General features: G+C 38.3%; 1 protein-coding gene across 4 annotated transcripts in view; it reads left to right on the top strand.

The window, feature by feature from the left end:
* Positions 1-24,254, top strand: part of LOC126263371 (prolyl endopeptidase) — a 106,054-nt gene that overhangs the window by 36,072 nt on the left and 45,728 nt on the right. For all 4 annotated transcript variants that reach the window (XM_049960488.1, XM_049960474.1, XM_049960466.1 and 1 more), the window contains exons 4-8: positions 7,319-7,506; positions 12,979-13,061; positions 13,181-13,323; positions 22,154-22,319; positions 22,445-22,645. In XM_049960488.1, the coding sequence (XP_049816445.1) occupies positions 7,319-7,506; positions 12,979-13,061; positions 13,181-13,323; positions 22,154-22,319; positions 22,445-22,645 (781 nt within the window). The remainder of the gene's footprint in view (positions 1-7,318; positions 7,507-12,978; positions 13,062-13,180; positions 13,324-22,153; positions 22,320-22,444; positions 22,646-24,254) is intronic.

Raw genomic sequence — 24,254 nt, 5'->3', positions numbered from 1 at the left:
AGACAGAATGGCATAGTCTCGGTACGCATAACAAACTACGTGCCCTTAAAGAGACTGAATGTGTGGCAGTCCTCCATGTGGGCTTCTCACAGGGACTCTGTGGCTCTCTGCTGGCTCCACATTGGCCACACTTGGGCGACCCACGGCTACCTCCTGTGCCGTGAAAACCCTCCTCAGTGTTGATGCGGCGCCCAGTTGACAGTGGCCCGTATTCTGGTGCACTGTCCCACTTTGACTGCCGTGCGATGAAATCTTCGGTTACCAGACTCGTTGCCGCTAATTTTATCTGACAGCGTCTCATTGACTGATGTAGTTTGACATTTCATTTGATCTAAATTTTAATGCATGTCCTTTGTCCCTCTGTGTCCTCCACACTAGTGCATTTAGGGTGGAGGTTTTAATGTGTTGCAGAGTGGCTGGCTTCTTTTTATTCTCATTGTCAGCCAGCCATGGTAATCGGTTTTGTTGTTTTAATCTCTTCCACCTGTTTCTTGCGTTTGTGGTTTTCTTCTCCCCTTGTTTTTGATTTAATTATTTCTTGCTCTTCCGTTGTTCTTGTGGTTTTTCCTTTCTCTCAATTTTTTGTTGTCAGTCTTGGTTGTTTTATTCTCACTCTTGTGGCATTGTTTTATTTGGAACAAGGGACCAATGAGCTAGCTGTTTGGCCCCTTCCCCCCTCTTTTAAACCAACCAATCCTCTACTGCTGCATACTAAGTGTGTATCAAGGAAATATGTTGGAAAGATTTTGAAATAAACAATGAAATGATTTCTTATACTGCAAAATGTGTGATGACTGTACCATGACACTGTTAAGAAACCAAGAATTGCTGAAAAGCTTAGCGAGGAGCACTTGAAAGCATGGCCCTGTTCACCGCACACTTCAAAACAGGCTCTGTAGGTACCACTCTTTGGATATACTGAATTTGTTTCAATTGTGTGTTGCTCAAGTAATGTCTGATTTAGTGACTCGTCATACCATCTGCCACAACCACACACGCATTTCCTCCTCCTCCTCCTCCTCCTCCTCCTCCTCCTCCTCCCCCCCTGCTGCCGCACCACTGAGCCTCACCTTCTGCTTACACTACCCAGCACATACTAATTGGCTTTCTTAAAAGGTGGCATCTCTGGTACCAACAGTTTTCCAAATTATAAGGAAATTCAAACACAGTGGCTTTGATAACAAAGTTGTTAAAGTTCTAGGGAGGAATATAGAACAGACGCATCTTCAGTTTACCAGATTACCAAAGAAAGAATGTGATGATACAGATGAAGACAAATTATTTTGCTTATCTTTGGTGAATGAAATAAAGTGAAATAAAGAGAATCCTTGTAAATAACTGGTTCACAGCTAAGATACATACGGTGTAACAGCACTGTGCAGTGACTCCAGCTGTCTATTAACCTTTGATTATTTGCACAGAAGCAATTGGCTCACACAATATCCTCCTGGTTATGGCTCTAAACAGTGAATGAGTCGGATGTAGCACAAAGGAAGTTATCTTTCATTGCTCCCAGCAATTATTCCCAACTTCACTTGTTTCCCCGGCTGTTTGGCATTGATAAAACTAAATAAATACTTAAAATAATTACGGGCTTTTCTTTTGGTGAAACGAAATGCAATTCAATATGTGATCTTATTATGATCTACTTCATCATAATCTTGGCTGAGGACGAACAAGTTGTGAATTACGGAATTTAGATTATTTGTCTTTCAGTTGTGGACACAACATAATTAAATTTGGATGAACCCAATGTGTGAGTTTCTGCTTTCTTAAAATACTGTCACAAAATTATAACTTCTCACATGTCTACTTGGTCCCCCACTGAAAGTGAGTGCAAGAGTGTGACTATAGAGGTTAATGCACTATGCACTCTACCATTCCTCATGAGATCTGTTTTGAAATTCAGTTGAGCATTAGCTTGCATTAATGCATGTTCCATTGGAACTTAACCTTAGGGAAGTATTGTTGCAGCTTCTCTGCAATACAGGAAAAACAGTCATTTGCACATTTTTTCTTCATGAGACCTTATTTTCACCCTCTTTGAAATCTCCAATCGTGTAAATAGTCTCATTTCTATCTTCATTCTGTACTCATAAACACTATTTTACTTCCTAAATATTTGTTTTATAAATAAGGATAAGCTGAAAACTAACATGCTAATATGAAAAAGTACAGGGTGTCTCACAAAAGGCGCCTTGGAGGGGCCCGAGGGTCGCATGGCACGGCTGCCGGCTGCCGCTGTGTCAGACTCTTGACACTAATTTGCTGGTAGTCAGCTGCGAACGCACACTTCTCCTGAGTTAATCATAAGCAATGTTGGCATCTGATTTACTTAATCTTACCTTTACTTACAGTAGGTGCTCAAAATGATGTCCCTCTGTGGTAAGAGCAGCCGGACCTCTCCTGAACATGTTAGCAAACACTCGGTGAATTTTGGATGCCGAACTCCAGGAAATGACTAGCGGAACTGTCTTCCAATTCTCCAAGCATGTGGGGATTGGTTGCACACACCTCTTCTTTTAAAATTCCCTAAAGATAAAAATCTCTCAGATTTAGAGCCAGAGAACAAGGAGACCAGTCAACTATCCTATCATCAAAAACACTTTGTATTGCTGTCATAGAATTTTTGGCAAGGTGTGGTCTTGCATGGTCCTGCATGAAATAACACTAAACCTTTTCGTTAGGTGTTCTCAAAAAAAGATGCAGCATATTGTTAACATACCTGTCAGAGATCGTACTGTTTCATGGGAAAAGATTGGTCCAGTAATTTGTGTTGCACTAATTGCATACAACACTCCTAATTTCACATTTTGCAGAGGTTGTTGATTAAATCATGAGGATTTTCGGAGCTACAATGTCGATTGTTCTGAGAATTTATGTACCCTGACAATTCCAGCCTTTATTTGTGTAACACAGATCTAGTCTCTTGAAATTTCTTCACTAACCTGTGTATTGTCGAATCATTGGGAACACAGTGGGAAATTTTTGTATGAATTAAGGCCGACATTCTACATATGATTTTTGTTTCTGCTTAGTTGAACACAAAAAACACTAGTCGAACCTTCATGTATATCCTAACTAATGGAAATTCGACAGGAAATTCGAAATAAAACACCAGAATACTGTCACAGAGTATAAAAGGCATGTGCATGGTGTTCTGCCTGAGGACTGGGCCCAACAACATATGGGCAGGGAAATCCCTGAACTCAGCGCAATTGCAATAACACCATCTAGCAACTATATTTGAAGCGATTAAACATGACAAGAAAACTCATTATGACACTAGTACATTCAGTCGCACAGTCTAGAGCATATCCAAAGTATTAGTGTCTGAGAACTACGTATAGCAACAACCAGCAGATGCAGCTGCAACAGCTGGAAAACACATTGCACAATCTTTTTTGAGATATTGCGTACTTTTCTTGCCAGTGGATCATCTTTCATTCAATTATCTGCCTATTTTTCCTATACACACACACATTATATTTGACAATTGGCAGTGGCTTTTAGGTGATTTGTTGGCATGTATTTCAGTTGCATCATAATATTAAGACACTTTGTGAAAATAAAAAATCTGTCTTCTGTTCATCCTCGATTTGATCATCACACACAATGAATATTGAGCAACAGTATTTGCTTTTCTCAGTTTTGTGAATGTAACTTCTGTTTGGATCTCAGTTGTATTTTATTCTGGTGTCTGAGTGCAACGTTTTTCTGGATTCAATAGTGTTTTAACTAACTAAATCCTGTTGTAGTGATTATGGACAACAGGCAAATTCTCCTCCAAAAAAAATACACCTCCATATCATTGTGCAGTCTCATGTATACAGTTTATTTATCCTTAAAGTGATATTGTTTCTTATGCATTTCCATGAGACACTTATATCTTTTATTTCGCATAGGTCAGAGGTGGTCAAAACAGTTTGTAAGATGTATGCAGCTATTGTAGCAATGTAGTGTTGACTCGGTAATGCTGTACACGTGCAAGCCTCTTCTCTCCTTGATAACACAATACACAGAAATTAGTAACCAGCCAGTCACTCTTGTAATGAATAATGTGATTCTTACTCTTTCCAAAACATTGTCAAAGTAAAATTGTGAATATTGCCAATATTTTACAATTAGGCAGCTGTGGCCTTGCTGAAGGAGCAATTTGACTGAAAGGATTTAGAAAAACCAGACTTCATTATTCAGTTGGTCCCTGTTGTGCAATTTTATCTTGATGATACATAAATTACACAAGATAACTTATCATATCAAACATAGTTTGCACTGTATCATAACTTCAGGCTGCACCCATTGCACTGTTAAAGAAACAGACTCCAAACCATTTTTGTAGAAAGAAATAGTAAATAAATGTTACTTCTATGTCAGATGATATTGTTGCATTTGATAGCCTGTAATCTGAGACTCCATGACACTAACCACAGTGAATTCAACGAAGACTTTCCTATTGTTCCCCATGTATAGGGGGCATTCCGATGAAACCTGGTCACTAGTGTAAAGTGACAGTAATGATTTTATTAACTCAGAAATGTAGTTATGCACAGTACACATACTCAAAAATAGTTGCCAAAACTGTGGGCACATTTATCTCATTGCAACACTAGCTGGTAGATTCCATCCTTGAAGAAACTACTAGGCTGCTGTCTGATCCAGACCTGGACCCAGTCTCACACTTTGTCGTCCGTTGCGAATCGATGCCCGCGAATAGTTTTACAGGTCCAGATATGTGAAAGTCAAATGGTGAAAGGTCGGGACTGTATAATGGATGTTTCAGCAATTTCCCACCGAAACTGCTGCAATGTCGTATTCACATCATAGGTCATGTGTGGGCAGGCATTATCATGCAGGATGATTACGCCATTGGACAATATGCCTCTACTTTATCTAGTCAATAAATGACAGCGTCATCTGCAAACAACCTTGTCTCCTAAATTGTTTGTATAGATAAGAAGCAGCAAAAGACGTATAACACTACCTTGGGAATGCCGGAAATCACTTCTGTTCTACACGGTGGCTTTCCATAAGCACACAATTTCACTAAAAGCTACTTGTTTGGTACAATGTCAAGTCTTCTGGAAATCTAGAAGTACAGAATCAATTTGAAATCCCTTGTCTGTAACACTTAACACTTCATGCGAGTCAAGAGCTAGTTGTGAATAACAAGAACGATGTTTTTTAAATCCATATTGACTGTGTGTCAGTAGACCATTGTCTTAAAGGCAATCCATAATGTTCGAACACAATATATGTTATATATGGTCCTGTAGTTTAGTGGAGTACCCCTACCACCTATCTTGAATATTGGTATGACCTGTGCAACTTTCCAGTCTTTGAGTACAGATCTTTCATAGAGCGAACGGTTGTATATGATTCTTACAAATGGAACTATTCTATCAGCATACTCTGAAAGAAAAGTAACTGCTGTACAGCTATTAAAGCGATTGAAGTTGCTTCGCTACTCAGAGGGTATCTATTTCTACATTACTTATGTTTCTTGATTAGAGTTCTGGAATATTTACTTTGTATTGGTGAAGGAATTTCGGAAGGCTGTGTTTCGTAACTCTGCTGTAGCAGCTCTGTCGTTGACAGTATTTCCATTGCTATTATGCAGAGAAGGCATTGTTGTGTCTTCATATACAACTAGAATCTCTTCGGATTTTCTGACAGGTTTCGAGATAGTTTCGTTGTGGAAACTGTTGTAAGCATCTTGCATTGAAGTGCGTGCTAAATTTTGAGCTTCTGTAAAAGATAACCGATCATAGAGATTTTGTCCAATTAAATTTGGCATGTTTTTTTTTTTTTTTCGTTGTTTCCGCATCAGTGCTCTGACGTGTTTTGTGTACCGAGGAGGACCAGTTCCATTGCTTGTTAATTTATTTGGTATAAATCTCTCAATTGCTGCCTACACTATTTCTTTCTTTCAATTCAAACCACAACTGGTCTAAACTTTCATTGTTAAACTACTGCTAACAGCAACAAACATGCTTCTACCAACTGTGTTTAGCCTATGCTTCAGGTGCACAGTTAGGTACTTCGCAAAAATTTCGGCTGAACTTATCTCTGGCCTTTGCCAGCTTTCAGTGCCTATAACGATTTGTGCAACAGTGCTTTCTGTCAGTGCTTGGAGTCGTGGTACTTTCCTGACATTGCTATGACCATTTACAACTGTTAAACCAATGGTTCCTGTATCTACATCCGTTGTATGTTCAGATTGCACTCTTTGAGCACACAAATGAAATTATACAATTTGCTCCTGCTTAGGAAATTGTAAGTCACTTTCTATTGTTGAAATGGTCATCAAAGGCTGTACCACATATATTCAGTCATCTGATTTTGGTTTCCTCAATTCTGGCTGAAATTAAGATGCTTTCATATCTTTGTTTGCTCATACTCCTTACTTTTTGTACACATTCAGTCAAGATATCTATTCTCAGTTGGTCCTGTAATCAACTGTGTTTTATGTTAAACAATGGAAACTCCAGGAAGAAATATAACAATGCAGGAAAAGATATATTGATGCTTACTGTAAAAATGACATGCTAAGTTGCAAACAGGAACAATAAAAACTAGAATTATGGCCCAAGCTGCAGGAGTTCGCAGTTGTGAAAATGTCTGCTTGTGTCTGTGTGTGTGCGGATGGATATGTGTGCGTGTGCGAGTGTATACCTGTCCTTTTTTTCCCCCTAAGGTAAGTCTTTCCGCTCCCGGGATTGGAATGACTCCTTACCCTCTCCCTTAAAACCCACATCCTTTCGTCTCTCCCTCTCCTTCCCTCTTTCCTGATGAGGCAACAGTTTGTTGCAAAAGCTTGAATTTTGTGTGTATGTTGGTGTTTGTTTGTGTGTCTATTGACCTGCCAGCACTTTCGTTCGGTAAGTCACATCATCTGTGTTTTTAGATATATTTTTCCCACGTGGAATGTTTCCCTCTATTATATTATGTGGTTTCTTATTCTAGATATTACTTGATTCATTTTTTCCAATGTGGGTTCTGATCAACATCAATTTTATCACAGTTATTGGCCATGTATTCTGATTTTGCAGTGTTCTGAAGCAGGTTTGTAAGTTTCTCTCCCGTACTGTTCACCATGTCACCTTTAATTAGTATAAACAGTCTGAGTAATATAGATACATACATACATGCTTGTTGGTCATTTTAATGCTCATTTTTATGAGAATCAGCCACAATGAATATGTTAATTGAAACAACTGAGTGATTATAACTTCCACAATGAAGCTTTTGCCATGTGCTCTCTCCATTACATGAATCCCAGCATGTCCAATTAGGTAAGAACTTTCTTTGGTTTCAGTGTACTGTATGTTCAAGATTCATTGCACTCAGAACCTAGAGTGTTTTTAGACCCCAACACATTGTCAGAAGATGGAACAGTTGCATTATCTCGAACACGATTTTCTGAAGATGGAGAAACATTAGCATATGGACTTAGTAGGAGTGGTTCTGACTGGATTACAATACATTTCAAAGATGTCAAAAGTGGTAAGATTATATACAATAGGACTTAAATTTATTGTTCTCTCTCTCTCTCTCTCTCTCTCTCTCTCTCTCTCTCTCTCTCTCTCTCTCTGTGTGTGTGTGTTTTTTTTTTTCACCCCCGTCCCCCCCTCAAGGAAAAAGCAGAAAATTGGGGCTGGAATGACATTTAAATTGACCTAAAATTTTTTTTATTAAAAATATTTATATGTGTGAGTCTTCCTAAATTTGCCCACAAAATTTTATTTATTTGTACAACATTTTCAGTTCTTTTATTCATTTTTTGAAGTTAGTGAAATACTAGATTTCCTTTCCATGAACACCGTATACTACACCCAAGTGTCAGCACTTTGGGCTAACATGCAATTGGTTCATTATTTGTTGTCAACCTTAAAAATCAACAGTGCTGTGGAGCAGTAGCAGTTTTAGCACTATTGTAAAAACAGGTGTTTAATTAGTTGTGCAGCATTTACTGTTCTTTGCTAATGCATTTGTTAGAATTGATTGTATCTTGTAGAAATGTATACTGTTGTTGAGTATCTATCCACTTGTACCTGCAGTTAAATTCCAGCCACATTTTGATTCAGATGAACTGCAATTTAAATCTGGTAAATCCTCGTAAAAAGTAAGGAATGTGGGATGCATTCCCATAGTTAGAAACACAGCAAGGTTTGCTGCCTGCTCACTGCTGCCCTCCACCTGTTCATCCTATTACTTGGCCGAGCTGCTGTATATGCTCTCCGTACCACAGTTTTGAAATTGTCAAATTAAACTTGCATGTGACCTCAACTACCAAAGCTTCATCTGTGAATGTTAGATGACTCTGTATTTACCAACAGACAGATTTGGGGAAAAACTTCATCTTATAATCGGATAAAATATTGTATGTCTATAGAAAATGAAAATACAATGAACATTTTCTTTAGTCACAATGCGGAATAATTCCACTTGCATGAATTCGTTTGTTTCATGTTCTTGCTAACTTGCTAAGTAAATTCTGATATACCAACCATCATATTGCCTTTTGATATGAAACCTTTGTCATTTTGCTTCTGTTGTGACAGAAAATGGTTGTTAATGACCAGCAAAAATTTTAAATGTTTGCAACAATCATATTGAGCAAAAGGTCCTCTTGACACAGAACTTAGCAAAAGGTCCTCTTGACACAGAACTTACCAGATCCATGCTGAAGGGAGGTTCAACAGGTGTTGTTAAAGACCTTACTTGGAATAAGAAATTGCTATTAAAGTATGACTAAAATCTAAGTATTACACTTACTGTAGCCAAGTTTGACCTTTGGCTGTAACTGTCAGTGAAGAGGACATGTGAAAAGAGAATCCAAGAGCCAAGGCATATTTTGTTTTAAACATGATTGGTAACACACAACATAGGTGGAAAAATAATAAATAAGCAAAAAATGAGATTCTTTGTAAATAATTCAGCAGTAAAGGAGACAACTGATCTAATAGTAGAAGCAGCGAGTCAACAGGTGGTGACCTTATTGAAGATGTCATACCGAGATGTATTAGTGATCATGATATCATAGTGTCATACAGAGATGGGGATTAGTGATCATGATATCATAGTGACTGTGGTTACTAAAGTTAATAAATCAGTCAAGAAGGCAAGGAGAGTGTTTCTGCTAGAAAGAGCATCTCACTTAGGAATTAGACATCATTTAGTTTCAATATCAAGGGCATAGAGGAATTATGGGCAAAGTTTAAACGGATTGTAAATTGTGCTCTGGAGAAGTACGTGCCTAGTAAGTGGATTAAAGATGGGAAAGACTCACTGTGACTGTAACAACAAAATTAAGAAAATGCTGAAGGAAGCAAAAGCTGTTGCACACTCAGTTCAAAATAGAATGTGCAAATGACATGCAAAGGTTAATAAGCACAGTTTCAGAAAACATTCTCATTCGAATCTCAGCTTGCTTTTTTCTCACAAGATAAACTGTGAATTATGGGTGAAGAGTAATGGGCTGGATTCCATATTTTCAGATTTCCAATAAAAATTCGAAATTGGCCCAGGTGCAGACTGTTAATGAAGGTACCCAGGTATGCAATTCACTCTAAGACTTCTTAAGTGATACAGCCCAGTATATAACCTTCAATGGTGAGTGTTCGTCACATACAAGAGTATCATTAGAAGTGCCACAGGGAAGTGTGATAAAGTGGTAAGAATGAATTTTGTTACCATGCTGTTGATATTTTCAAATGAATGAGATATTTAGTTTTTTGTTGGAAACTGTCTGAAGTGATCAAAGTAAAATGTCACTCAGAAGACTAAAATAAGTGGATTTTGTGTGGTTATTTACCACTCTCATTTTCAAGTTTGAACACCTTGAAAGATCCGAACCAAACTGAATTAAATTTATGTGAATTTCTCACATCCATAGAAGACAGCAGAAAGAAAGTACAAAAGATGGATAGTGTTGTAGTTGCCTCTGTGAGTTTCGCGGTGTCTATATAATCTTCGCATTTAGGAACATCATCTTCGTATTCGAGCAGTCATAACAACACTTTATTACATAGTCACAGAACATAAAATATAACAAGTCAAAGATACATTGTCCTAAGAGTAAACAAACAGTCTCTCACTTGCGAGAAGTACATCACTCTGTGACAGCCTCAGCTAACATAGCATACTTGTTTCTGCATAAAAAGCTTGAAATTAGTAAAGTGGTGTACCTACCAGCTGCTTCCCTTACTAATTTTGACAACAGACCTATCCCAAATATCATATCCTCTGACAATATGTAGATAAGTCAAAGGATTTTACCATGTATCAAACTGGTATCAATTGTAACATTCCCCGTGTTCAAATAGCAGTTGAAACAGTGGACAAAGCGCGAGGAAGGAGTGTAAAATTTTTTTTTTTTTTTTTTTTTTTTTTTTTTTTTTTTTTGGGGGGGGGGAGATTCATGGGCTATAACACACATTAATGAAGTAATGTAGTGTCTGAAATAATAACTAATTGAAAAAACCAGAGATTACTTCACTAGAATGTGCTCTTCTGTGAAGATAGTGGTTCATCTTATGGAGCATCTTTTACAATAGAGGAATTGCATCTGTTAAGCTCCATGGTAGTTCCCTGTCCACTCTGTGGCTTTGATTTAGCCTCTAATGTCTTTGTCCTATTCACTAACTTTGCCTTGGTCGGGGAAAACAGTGAAAAGTGAGGAAGGGTGTGCCTTTATGATGCAGTGTTTCGAAGGTTTGGCCTTAATTTGTAATGAAAACGTAATTTTCTCTGTGATAAAAGCGTATGTCTGCCTCTAGAGAGACTATGTAGAAAAAATAAAAATAATAATTTTTAAAAATGTTTTTCTATCTTAACAGACTTTTAAAAATACCCTTGTAGGATGATGTGAAGCTTACTTGTTGGGGCATAATGTGGATTGTATGGACATTGAAAGAAGTATAACAGAGATCTGAATTCATTTGACTTTGTAATTAGAGAGTGGGCTATTGGAAGTAAACCAAAGAAAGGAAAGAGATGCTAGATCAGGGTTGCTACAGGTTCTGGAAGTCAGGAAATTTCAAACACGTCAGGGAAATTATGGAAATATCAGGAAAAATTTGAAAAAAAAGGTAATCTCATTTTTGTCTCAGTAGATAAAATAGTTTGTTCACTGAGATGTCATTCATCATTGCTGGCTGGGTGCAGCTGAGTACGTGCACTGCTTCCCTACTCCCTCTTTACTACTGCTTCTCCCCTCCTACGACTCCCCTCAGCTTGCAGTTTGTGCTGCCACCACTTCTTGCCACTAGCCTAGCAGCTGCCAACGAGAGGCAGAGAGGCATGAGGAATGGTTTGTTTGAATCTGATTCTGAGACTGGAGATGTAGTGGCCAGAGACGGCAGTCATGTGTGCAGGAGTTATGTGTGAGTGATTGTGTGAATGTGCGTGCTACCATTTTCTGACAAAAGCTACGACTGGAAATTCAGTTGTTAGTGTGATTGTCTTTTCTACATGCCTGTCTACGGCTCGGCAATCATCTTTACGCTGAATTGCTACCTACCCTCATTATTATTGATTCTCAGAGTATTTGAACAAGCTATCTGTTGCTTGGATTGATCATCATTGTGATGCTGTATGTGGCTTGTGAATAGCTGGCCACAAGAGTGGATTTCTGCGATGGTCCAAACCCACTGGCTGTTTCTGCGGGTATCTGTAATGGTTTGGGCCTGCTGAACTAAAGCTATTCGGTTCCCACTAATGTGCAGGTCCTGCCTATCAGAACTGGTCTCACCATTCTGCTGGTAGGCTGGGTCAGTTTGTGTGTGGTGTAATGCACCAAATTCTCATGGTTTATCCATGGACTCAGGACTATGGTGCTCCTCAGCAGGCTAGAGGCCATGGGTGATGGATTTCAGGAATTGCAACTGTCTCATCGCCGGTACGTTGTACAGTGTGGTGTTTTATAGTCATTTTATTTGTTCCAGTACATTTTGGCACATAAAAAGTAATTTGTGCGTTAGAAAGTGTGAACAATAAGAAGAAGAAAATTGTTAGTCGCTGGCAGTTTGTACGCTATATACTCGTCTATTTCTTGAAAGAAAAATCACAAAATACCTGTAAAATAATAGATGTAATGCATTGGGTAATAACTGACAATAACAAACATAGTGGAACCTAATATCATTAGTGGTCACCTACAGTGTTGGTTTACACAATTCTTCCACACCTTATACCCTTCTTTCAAGAGGCCTACTTTTTTCTGAGGTTATTTCTGAAATCAGTGTCAAAGGTATTTTAAATCTGCTTGCTACTCCAAGGAAATGCATATTTTTGTCACCAAATGTGCTTAGTTTTATTGGAATAAAACATAATCAGTGGTCTTAATGAAACACACATACCATTTGGCTTGCTTTCTCCATCTAAAAACCGTTAGTTACAAAAGATGTTGATGTTAGTACTTAAGATTTTTGCTCACTTCAGGAAATGCCACCTGCTTGCAAGTTGTTTTATATATAATTCCTCATCTGCGCTGTCGTTTCTTGTACTGTAGCTGCAAAGACAGATTGTCAACTTACAACTTAACTTACCCTTGATCTCAAAATTTGTCTGTGAAAAATAAGACTTGTCTGGAAGTCAGGAAATATCAGGGACTTTCACTTGGGGAAACTTGTGGCAACCCTGTACTTTCATGATTTTGGTTTTATCGTTGCATAAATATGAAGGAAAGATGTGCTAATGTTTTACTGTAATGAAGCCTTTCATATATAGTTGAGCAAGCACCCATGCCTAATATTGTATGCATATTTTCATGTCCTTAGAAGTCTGACGAATAGTGCCAAGAACTTACAAAATTACATATCTAACTTCTGTTGATGCAGTTAGTTAACCGATTTAATCAGTTGTAACACTCTTTTTGTAATTTATATTTATACTTGCCTGAATTTTCTTTTAGAAGTATGTGTTTTTGCCAGAGGGTTTTATGTAAAGTGACATGTGTCTGCAATGTATTTCCAGGCAATGAATACCCTGAAGTGTTAGAGAAAGTTAAGTTCTCGCCAATGACCTGGACTCATGATAACAAAGGAATATTTTATGGTGTACGTATAATTTTCTGTATGTAGTTAGTTAGGTTTTGTTATTTGTTGTCGTCCTAGATTGTCATTATTTCATTCATTTAAATGTTATAAATTAAGTATAAATTAAGATTTCTATTTAGCGATATCCGGACCAAGAGGGAAAAACTGATGGTTCAGAAACGGTTAGCAACCAACATCAGAAGCTCTATTACCACCTCATTGGAACTCCTCAGTCAGAAGATGTGCTTGTAGTAGAATTTCCTGATGAACCATTGTGGAGAATGTGAGTTGCATTAGCCTTTACATCTGTCCTATATTAGAGTAAGCAGTCATAGCAACATACATTTGATAAATGCATTTTATACTCATTCAATCAAAAAGTGAAAAGTTTATGCTGAGTCTCAAGCTTAGAAAACTCGCTTCTGTATGGATGAGGAGGAGGGCGAAATATAGGAAAGTGAAATGCAATACAAAATAAAATACATGCACATGAAGAGTTGGATAGTGATATAACAAATATAACTGTTTTCCGTGTTGTTACAATGAATCTTTTCAGGTATTATTACAAGCAGTAAACTCAGCTTTTCTGTACACTATTTCAAGTTCCATTTCTCCTGTCTTTGTAATGTTCTGTGAGCACATGTAAGGCCATTGCTAACAATAAGTGACAAAGACTATCAGTCACAGAAGTGGTGAGCAGCAAAGTGGAAATATAAATTTCTCTGGACATGAAGCAGCACAGTTTGCCACAGGCAATCCATTTCAGAACTGCCAATGAAGTATTGCAACAGGAACCTATCTGTGATCAGCGAGAACAAGATGGAATAATGAGTAGTAAACCAAAAATATGTAAAAATGAGTTGTGGTATGGACTTACACAGGACAGCAGAACAGTAAGTGATGTCAGATGAAGTGAAAAAGGATTGTAGATGAGTTTTGCTTTGTTTATTCTTGCTTGCTGATGATAAATATTTCAGTGAAATCACTGAGCTTAACTGATAACGAAAAACTTCACATGATCACTAGGCTACAGTGTGGTTAGGAAGTGTGTGCTTAGTGAAGGTGAATTTCCAGTATTGACAGTAGGCATATTTAAGAAGTGAAAAGGCTATTCCTGTATTTCAGAAATAATAGTTCGTACTTTGGGGAGGGAAGGGGATGTGTTTTGGGAAGAAGGGGCAATACCACATATTTCAGGTTGGGAGGGACCAGACTATCATGATGATAATTGAGATCTGATGAAGATGAAGGGGGAAATATTAGAGATTTGAATACACACTCATCCCATTGCCTTCACTCTCTCCTTGCCCTTTCCCATTTACGTGTTCCCGTTCATTGCTCATCTCAATCCTCGCCTCCTATCCCACAAAAACCTCTCCACAATCCTATCCTGTCCGGCCCTACAGCCATCGCCATTCCTAACCCTGTCTGCCCTCCTAACACTCTTGCACTTGGACTCAGTCCTGCCCATTTACCCACTCCTACCCATGTAACCATTTGCGTGCTCTGCCCCCCCCCCCCCCCCCAACCCTCCTCCAAGGAACCACATCCAGGGAAATTATTTTGGATTGCTTCACAAGATTTCCAAAGCGATGGGCAGTTTCTGAGAGTATGTTTGCTGTGCATGCAAATGTCCCAAGGTTTAGCCCTTGATAGCTTATTTGCCGATGCTTGGTATTGTCAGTGGTATATAAAGATGTGATTGCTGCAATCGGATTGAAATCCTGTATTGGTTTTCTATAGCAGTGGTTGAACTATTCGTATAGTGAATTAAATAGTGCGATGAAATCTGCTCAAAGTTAGATACTGTGCATTACATTCCTGAAAGTGGAAGTGTGGTTGAGCTGTTCCCTGGCTGTCACGTGGCTTGATATCACCTGCACTGGTGCTTGGTGAGAGCCAAATCTGAGAGAGAATCAATTTAGCTGACTGTTTTTTTGTATTAAATTGTTTTAATCTTGTTGATTGTTTATTTGCTGAACAAGTGTGAATTTAGTTACGCTTTCACCTTGTGGGGGGTCTGTATTTGCCTTCAGTATTTTTGTGGTGTTCGCTATTAATTGTGTACGGGATTAAAGGCTGTATATTTATTCAAGTTGTTGCTATGTGTTGGTCAGTTTGACTTGCACATTGTCATGTTATGTTGGTTGGTTCAAAGAAGTCATTCATTTTGTTTGTGTTAGGTGAACTTTTTGTACTCCAGTTAATTCTGTTTATTGTACACATGGGTGCGTGTTTAAAGTTGCTCTCTTGCATTGCATCTAAAAAGGACAATATACATATCTTTGTTGTCAATGTTGTTCAATGTCCTTAGTTGCTATCCCGACTTCTCACAGTAAGGTCACACAGTGAGGATTGATTCAAAGTCCTTCAGTGGTAAATTAGACTAGAGTGTTGATTATTATGAAGGGTATTGTCGTTTGCTTGTGTCATAATGCTAGTTTTCATCTGGCTCATGCTTGTTTAGTTACGAAACTGAAAAATTATGCTATGGCTAGTGCTGATTACCACAAGAGAATGTTGTTTAACTTGTTGGCAACCGCAGCCTAATTTTCACATTTTGAATGAAATAGTCCACCATGGCTGTAAAAAGAACTTGAATGAAAGTCTGCGTTAGATGGAAAATTATTGACGACAAAGCGCAAAGAAATGGCTATAGGAATAAACAAGATAGTAGAATTACTCTAGCAGTTTATGCAATCCTAGTTGTTAATCATCTACAGGGTATGCACAGAATATTACCATAAATTTTGGTATAATAGTGCACTTATAATAAAGGCAGAAAAATCTGTATAAACTGTGGCTATATTGGAGGAGCAATATGTTGTTAAAGTAGAACAGTTCACTGAAAAGAATGGCATTGAAAAAAGTAGGTGCGGCCTAACTGCCAAATTCCTAACAGTTATTAAAAAAAAGTGGTGAAGAACACAAAAACCTTTCCTAGTCCTTACAGAAAGATATCTATTATTCCAGTGAAACCCTTTGATCCTAGACTTAGGTGTTACAAAGCTACATAAAGAAAATATACTGATCAGACAAATTATTAATGCCCAGAATGAACCTGGTTTTCATCTGAAGTTATTGGTAGAGTATTTGTATATGAATTTTAAACATGTGGTAAATCCCGACATTTCATCTGGGGTTGTGCATTATCTTCTGGTATATGCCTACTGGCTGGTTGTGACATTAACAGTGAGCTCTCTGACTTTAATAACTTCTGTACAGTTTAGTGTGTGGCCACTACAGTCTACAAATGTGCAGAGAATTTTAGGACATACTGTGGACATGGAAATGTCTGTTGTGTGGACCTATGTTGTATTTTGTTTTGAGTGTCTGTTACATGTGTAACTATTTGTTGTCAGTTTGGTTTCTTAATCATAATGTGTGCTCTCTTCCCATTTCATATTTTATGAGATGTGGAATTTTGAACTCTGTATTGGATGATTATTCTGTGCATTTTGTTAAAGTCTAGAATGTTGTTCAATGGGATGCTTTCATTTGGTGGTTCTAAAGGTTGTCAGCAAGGGTGTAGCATAGTTGAAGGGAGTTCACCTTGGTTATACAGATAGCTTGTTTCAGAGCTTACACTGTCCATATGTCATGTACTCTCAGCAACTGAGAAGTGTATTTAAGATGCCCAGGTTCTCCTATTTGATGCCTAACTCACTCAAAGGACTTCGGGTATTACTGGTCGGTAGTAATTATTGTGGTGCCAGAAATGTGGCTGGGTAGTGGAGCAGTGGATTGTTTACGACTGATGGATAGATGGTCGAAAACTATTTATTTTTTTAATTTTATTTTTCCCATCAAACTTCTTAGCAAGGCTTGGTATCCAATGCCATTTAGTACACCCGATTACTAACTAGTAATAGCAAATTATTCTGTCGTGCAGAAGGTTGCAGGTTTGAATCTCATCAAGTGCTTTAGAACTTTTTATTTTTAAAGTAATTGAAATGACTGATCATAATTTTTACTGATTTAATTAATAAAAATGTAATTTATTAAAATTACTAATGCTTTGCACATCATTTTAATCATAGTCTTAAGTTTTTCTTTTGCTCTTATTTTTCTTCTTCACATTCTATTTTCATTTGGAATCTTTGTGAATTTGATTTAAAAAAAAATTATTTCTCTATTACAGTATTTAAGCATTTGAAGACGTTGATCAATCAGTTAAAAAAAAGAAAAACAAAAGTCAAATTCATCTATTTATATTGGCTGTACAATGGTGTCAAAAATCTATTTATTGTTACATACAAGGTGCACATTTTATGGATGGTAATCATCTAACAAACATTTAAAACACAAATTCTTGTTGCCCTACTGACAAAATAATGCAAAGAAGATAGAAACAAATGCAGGGATTACAAATAAATGTACAAAATGAAGAATATACATAATTAATGCAACAACATGGACAAAATTATAAAATGATCAAAAGCACATGCACAAAGATTCCAAAACAATGGAAAAATAAGGGTAAATGTAAGAGATAATTTGATGATTAAAATGGCATGAGAAAGGGTAAGAAATTTTTAAAATAATTATTTTTATTCAATTAACTGATTTAAATATAATCACTAGTCAGTTCAAAGCTATTTAAAAATAGAAAATTTTGAAGCACTGAGAGGGATTCGAACCCACAAATTTCTGCATGACAGGCTTGTACACTAACCACTAGATGCTACAGTGCAACTAGATGTAAAGCTGTCAATATCAAGGCTCTGGGACTTCACTCATAATCGTAAATTTTTTTTGTCAATTACTCAGAAATGAGGGCCTACCATGGTAAATGGCTGCAGGGTGAGAGACCAGGGACCCTAACCTGCATCACTGTATAGATAGTTTCAAAAAGTTGATCACACCTTTGTGGATGCTTCGCCAGTAAGATAATACTCACAAGGGAACCTCCCCATCGCACCCCCCTCAGATTTAGTTATAAGTTGGCACTGTGGATAGGCCTTGAAAAACTGAACACAGATCAGTTGAGAAAACAGGAAGAAGTTGTGTGGAACTGTGAAAAAATAAGCAAAATATACAAACTGAGTAGTTCATGGGAAGATAGGCAACATCAAGGACACTGGGACCGCAGAAGCGCTGTGGTCTCGTGGTAACGTGAGCAGCTGCGGAACGAAAGGTCCTTGGTTCAAATCTTCCATCGAGAGAAAACTTTAATTTTTTATTTTCAGTTTGTGACAAACTCTTATGTTTTCATCACTTTTTTGGGAGTGATTATCACATCCACAAGAAAACCTAAATCGGGCAAGGTAGAAGAATCTTTTTACCCATTCGCCAAGTGTACAAGTTAGGTGGGTCGACAACATATTCCTGTCAAGTGACGCACATGCCGTCACCAGTGTCGTATAGAATATATCAGATGTGTTTTCCTGTGGAGGAATCAGTTGACCTATGACCTTGTGATCAAATGTTTTCGGTTCCCATTGGAGAGGCACGTCCTTTCGTGTACTAATCGCACGGTTTTGCGGTGTGGTCGCAAAACACAGGCACTATACTTATCACAGTGAACAGAGACGTCAATGAACGAACGGACAGATACTAACTATGCAAAAATAAAGAAGGTAAAATTTTCACTCGTGGGAAGACTTGAACCAAGGACCTCTCCTTCCGCAGCTGCTCACGCTACCACGGGACCACGGCGCTCCTGAGCTCACGTTCTCCTTGATGTTGCCTATATGGCCCATGGACTACTAAGTTTGTATATTTTGCTTATTTTCTCACAGTTCCACACAACTTCTTCCTGTTTTCTCAATTGATCTATGTTCAGTTTATCAAGGCCTATTCGCTGTGCCAAGTTATAACTAAATCTGAGGGGGGTGCGATGGGGAGGTTCCCTTGTCAGCTATCAGCCCTGGTACGGTAATTGGCACCAGCCATAGCGTAAGCACCCAAAATTTTCAGTTTACAGCAGAGATTTAGCTCCTTTATAATGAAACAAGCACTAACCAGATCAAAACTGACATTGTGACACAAGCATATGTTGGTATCCTTTGTAATAATCAATGCTGTAGGCTACTTTACCACTGAAGGGCTTACAATGATTTTTGCTGTATGATCTTCCTCTGAGAGCTCAGGATAGCCACTGAGGACAGTGGATAAGCTCAACACAGACATGTCCATTGTTCCTTAGATACAGTGTAAGAAAACAACTCAAAACACGCACCTGTGTGTACAGTAAACAGAACTACCTGGTGCAAGCTGTGTGGACGTCATTCCTTTGAACCAATCAATACACCACAACGGTGTGCAAGTCAAACTGATAAACATGTGGTGACAGCTTGAATAAATGTACAGCCGTGTGTCCTGTGCACAGTTGTTACTAAACACCTTGCAAATAGTGAAGACAATTATAGACCAGCCCAAAACAATGTAATTAAATACACACACTATGTGATCAAAAGTATCCAAACACCTGGCTGAAAATGACTTAAAAGTTTGTGGCGCCCTCAATTGGTAATGCTGGAATTCAATATGGTGTTGGCCCACCCTTGGCCATTTTTGTACCATCAGTGCTACTTTCAACATCAAGGTTGTGTACTAAACTTCCATGCTAAGTCACAACGAGCCTCACACTCCTGCACACTTCAGTAACAGAGAATGACCTGACAAGTAGAAAGCACCTGCATTGCATTTGTGAACTGGCCATACTTGTGGAACTGTAATGGGAAGGAAGGAAGGAAGGAAGGAAGGAAGGAATCAAGTAAGCAAGCCTGTATAGTACCAGTAGTGGTGCCTTAGTTCAGAATGTGTTCAACCCTCAGTGTTAGACTCATACTCTCTGGAACAAACTGAAAATGAATGGGAAACAATGCATCGCCTTCATCAGTGATTACTAAAATTGTGTAAAGTTGTTGACATGGGCATGATTTTTAGTAAAGAATCCAATTTTAAAATCTTCAATTCAGTAACTCATGTTTAGAATAGATTCAACGTCAGTAATGTAGTGCCTTAATACATTTTACGAGGCTATTCCAGGAAGCAAGGTTACAAGAATTTCTTGAAGTAAAAGAAATGTATTTATTTTAATAAAATTTACATGTAGTGTTGTATAGGTGTTGCATTATTTTTTGCTGTGTCTTACACATCTCCCGCCTTTTTCAGTCAGTTTTTCAATTTGATTTTCACCTCATCATTGAAAAAGTGTTTTTCGAGGTGTTCCTTGAATTTAGTGAACAGATTATAGTCACTAGTTGAAAGATCGGGGCTGTGAGAGGAGTGGTGTAGAGCATCCCAACCAAAAGAACTCAACTCATGTGTTGCACAAATGGTGTGCGGAGACTTATTCTCATGAAGGAGGCTGACTCCCATTGTCAGCGTCCCATGAAATTTTATTTTTGTGTGGCTCTGCAAAGTTTCTTCATGGTCTTAAAATATCTTGCCACATTTATTGCATCATCCCTTGCCAAATGAGCATAACCTCTTTTCTGTCACAAAACAGTGACACCACGATTTTCTTCACTGTTTGCTTAGTTTTGAATTTTTTGACTGAAGGAGAATGAGTGTGGTGTCGCTGCATTGATTGTCGTTTGCTCTCTGGAGTATGGTGATAAGTCGAAGTTTCATCTCCTGCCACTAAAGAATTGAGAAAAGCTTCACCTTCAGTCTCAAAATGGTCACGAAATTTACAAGTGGCACTGATTCTGTTCTTCTTTGTGTGCTTTCATAAGCACCTTGGGCACACATTGCACGCACAACTTGAGGTAATTTAGTCGATCACTTAATATTTCATGAACAGTTCATGAAACATTTGGACAAACTGCATGCAGATAAATTTCGAATGACGATCAGAGAGGTGGTGATCTTCAATTTTCTACACCTAGTCATCAGTTACAACAGACAGCATCCCACATCCATCTTCATTATGAATTTCCTTCCTTCCAGAATTGAAATTCTGTACCCATTTCATCACATGATACCTTGACATTACATCCTCTGTATAAACTAAAACAATTTTGTGATGAATATCAGCAGCGTTCATGCCCTTAGCATTTAGGTAGTGCGTCACAGTGCTCACTTGGCGCGAGCCGGTATGAGAATGCTCATTTCTAATAGATGAGCTACTAATGGTTGGGAGTGCCTATTCCTTCAGGAGTGTTCGTTCCTTCCACTAGCTTCCTGCTACACAGCAGTGGTACCAACATTCCCCATGGCCATGCCATGCTAAAGCTACATGCCTTGTAACATTAGTTTTCGGGTAACACTCGTATTTCCAGCACATGAGTCAAGTCACCTGAATAAATACATGTCAGAATATGACTCATAGAATACACAGTGCTTAGCTCAGGAAGATGTATTAGGCAATTACAAAACATAAATCAGCACTGAATTTAGCAGCCATGCATACAGCACTAAAAGTTGAGGTGGGCTGCCACAGTACAACTGCATGATCTTTGTCTAATTGAGGCTTGTGCCGCCTTTGTAATCAGTATTACGTATGGTGATCTTTTCCCCCCATCTCTCATTCTCACCAGTCCCCCATCTCTCTGTCAATCTTGTCTGCCCCACCATTGTCTCTGGGTCAGTCTGGTCTGATGCCCCTGCCCCCCTCCCCCTCGTCCTGTGGCAACGTTGTCTGCCCCTCCCTGGTCTCTCTGTCGGCCGCGTCTGCCAGCCCGCGGTCTCTCTCTGTCGGCCGCGTCTGCCAGCCCGCGGTCTCTCTCTGTCGGCCGCGTCTGCCAGCCCGCGGTCTCTCTCTGTCGGCCGCGTCTGCCAGCCCGCGGTCTCTCTCTGTCGGCCGCGTCATCTTCTCCTCCCCCCTCCCCCTTCCACTCCCACTCCTCTTCCCATATCCCCCATCCTCTCAGTGTGTCTCATAGTGCTGCTTGCCTCGTATCTGTCGATTCACCTCCTCCCCACACCTGTGTCCTTTCAGCTAACACCCTCACCCTTTAGCCTTTCTCTTTCCTGTGTGTCTCAAGTCTTCCTCAGTTTGACTGAAATTATTCCAGAAGTTTTGTAGTTGATGTTTATCATACATACAAATATTATTAGTAGTAAATGTAAAAGGTGCGCATTATTCAGGTGAGCCACAGGTGTTACCAAAAAAACGATTCCATATAGACAAAACATAATTTATATTATGTTTGTTTTTCCAGTGGTGCTGAAGTGAGTGATTGTGGACAGTGGTTGATTATTACACCTCAGAAGGATTGCAGAGATAATTTGTTATTTTTCTGTGACCTCGACATTTTGCCCAATGGAAAAATATCTGGAAAGCTTCCACTGACCCAAGTTGTACATAAATTTGAAGCAGATTATGAGGTTAGCTTATTTCTTTAGAAAACAAATAACAAATCACTTACTGTATTATGAAATATTATGTTTTTATCTCTCTGCTATTTTCTTCCTTAATGTAATCATGACCATATTGTTTTTTGTGGATACAGTATGTTACAAATGAAGGGCCAGAATGTATTTTCCGCACCAATAAGGATGCTCCAAATTACCGTCTTGTGAAAATAAATTTCCTGGATCCAGTGCAAGAGAAATGGACAACACTGATAAAGGAGCATTCTAAAGATGTTTTGGACTGGGCTAGTCCTGTAAATCAAGACAAATTAGCTGTTTGTTACATCCATGATGTTAAGGTTAGTCACTATAAGAATGTGAATACTTTGTTTGTAATTGTGTTACATATTGGTAGGTACACGTAATCTTGGTTCCACCACCAACACTGCCAATGATCTCTTAAGATCCTCTGCTGCACTAAATATATTTCTTAAGAGTCAGTGTTGCCAGTTTATTCTGCATATGATTATATCATCTCCAAAAATTCATGTCTCTCCTGCCCTCTATTTTACCTACAATACCCAAATGCACACACATATTCTTGATACCTCATGTCATAAGTGTGTGTTACAATTCTTCTGCAAACGGCTACTGCCTGTTTCAGAACTTGTCATTGCAATATGTCACTTTTGATTACATTACATTAGAATTATACCATGGATTCCACAGATAGTGGAGTTCGGTATGTACAAGGAAATCATGAAAGACTTGAATTGTATTCAGTTTGAATCAGCGCTACGAAATGACTAAACATTATGGAAAAAAATATTGTAACATAGTTCTTAATTCCAATTATAAATTAGCCTAAAACATTGTTGTTAAGAATTTGTGTGAAGATATTTTTCAGTAGGTTGGGAGTTCTTCGAAAGTTCTTTAAATTACTCTTAAATTCTGTCACACTTTGTACATAACAATTCATATGCTCTGTATAATTGAGTACACAAGTAGCCATGTATCTGACCCCTTTCTATACTAATGTTAATTCTTTGAAGTATTTGTAGAGATTGTTTTTGACTGTAGTGTTATATTCATGCTTTCTGATATTTATTTGTGAAAAGAAAATATTGGTAATGACAAAGGACATTAATAAATGTATAAATATCAAGAGTAGTTGTCAAAATACAGAGTTTTTTGAAGTGGTTTCTGCCGAGTGCTCTAGAATTAGCGCTAGATGGAATTCTTTTGATACATTTATTGAAATTCTGTCCTTATAAGATGAGTTTTCCCAGAAGAATGGTGTAACACATTGTGAATGTGAAAAATAACTAGTTTCATCATTTTGGAATTGTATACAGCAATGAAAGGTGTACCGCAAATGTTGTTGAACTAAAGTTCTTAATTCTAGGCAGTGGCTTTTTCATCTCTAGTTGTGATCTATCTGCAGTTCCCAGCTTCCACTTCTTGTATTTCTTTGTTTGACAAGACTATTTTAATAGCTTGTGGAGTTCTATGAGAATTACAGAACTGTGTACCAAGTCTTGTCAAAATTCAGTGATCATCCATTTGCATTCCTCCATCTTTTGTTTTCGAATATTTCATTAGCTGCCTTTTCAGGAAGGGTCCTGGTGTTACTCTTACACTTAAGAGGCTCATTTCAAAAGTTCTGCACACTATGCACCCACAGGAAGTTGAAATTCATGTCAGTGGTGAGTGAGATTTTAGGTGTGACCGTTGTATTTGTTTGCTGGTTCATATGGCTGTATCACGAGTAATTCGGTTTGAAGCTGAAACAGTCAGGCTGTATTGCACATAGTGATCAGCCCTCCTACATCAATATTGAATCCTTGCATGCAAGGAACATGGAAATTTACAACACTTTGGGAGAGGTGTGTGGGAATAGTGTAGTGGATCATAGCACAGTACTCCAGTGGTCTGCTTGTTTCCATGAAGATCTGGTAAGCAGTAGGA

Source organism: Schistocerca nitens, chromosome 1 (assembly GCF_023898315.1).
Source record: "Schistocerca nitens isolate TAMUIC-IGC-003100 chromosome 1, iqSchNite1.1, whole genome shotgun sequence".
Taxonomy (NCBI): Eukaryota; Metazoa; Arthropoda; class Insecta; order Orthoptera; family Acrididae; genus Schistocerca; species Schistocerca nitens.
The sequence above is the reverse complement of the archived record's forward strand: the minus strand, read 5'-3'. Positions and strand labels throughout refer to the sequence as shown.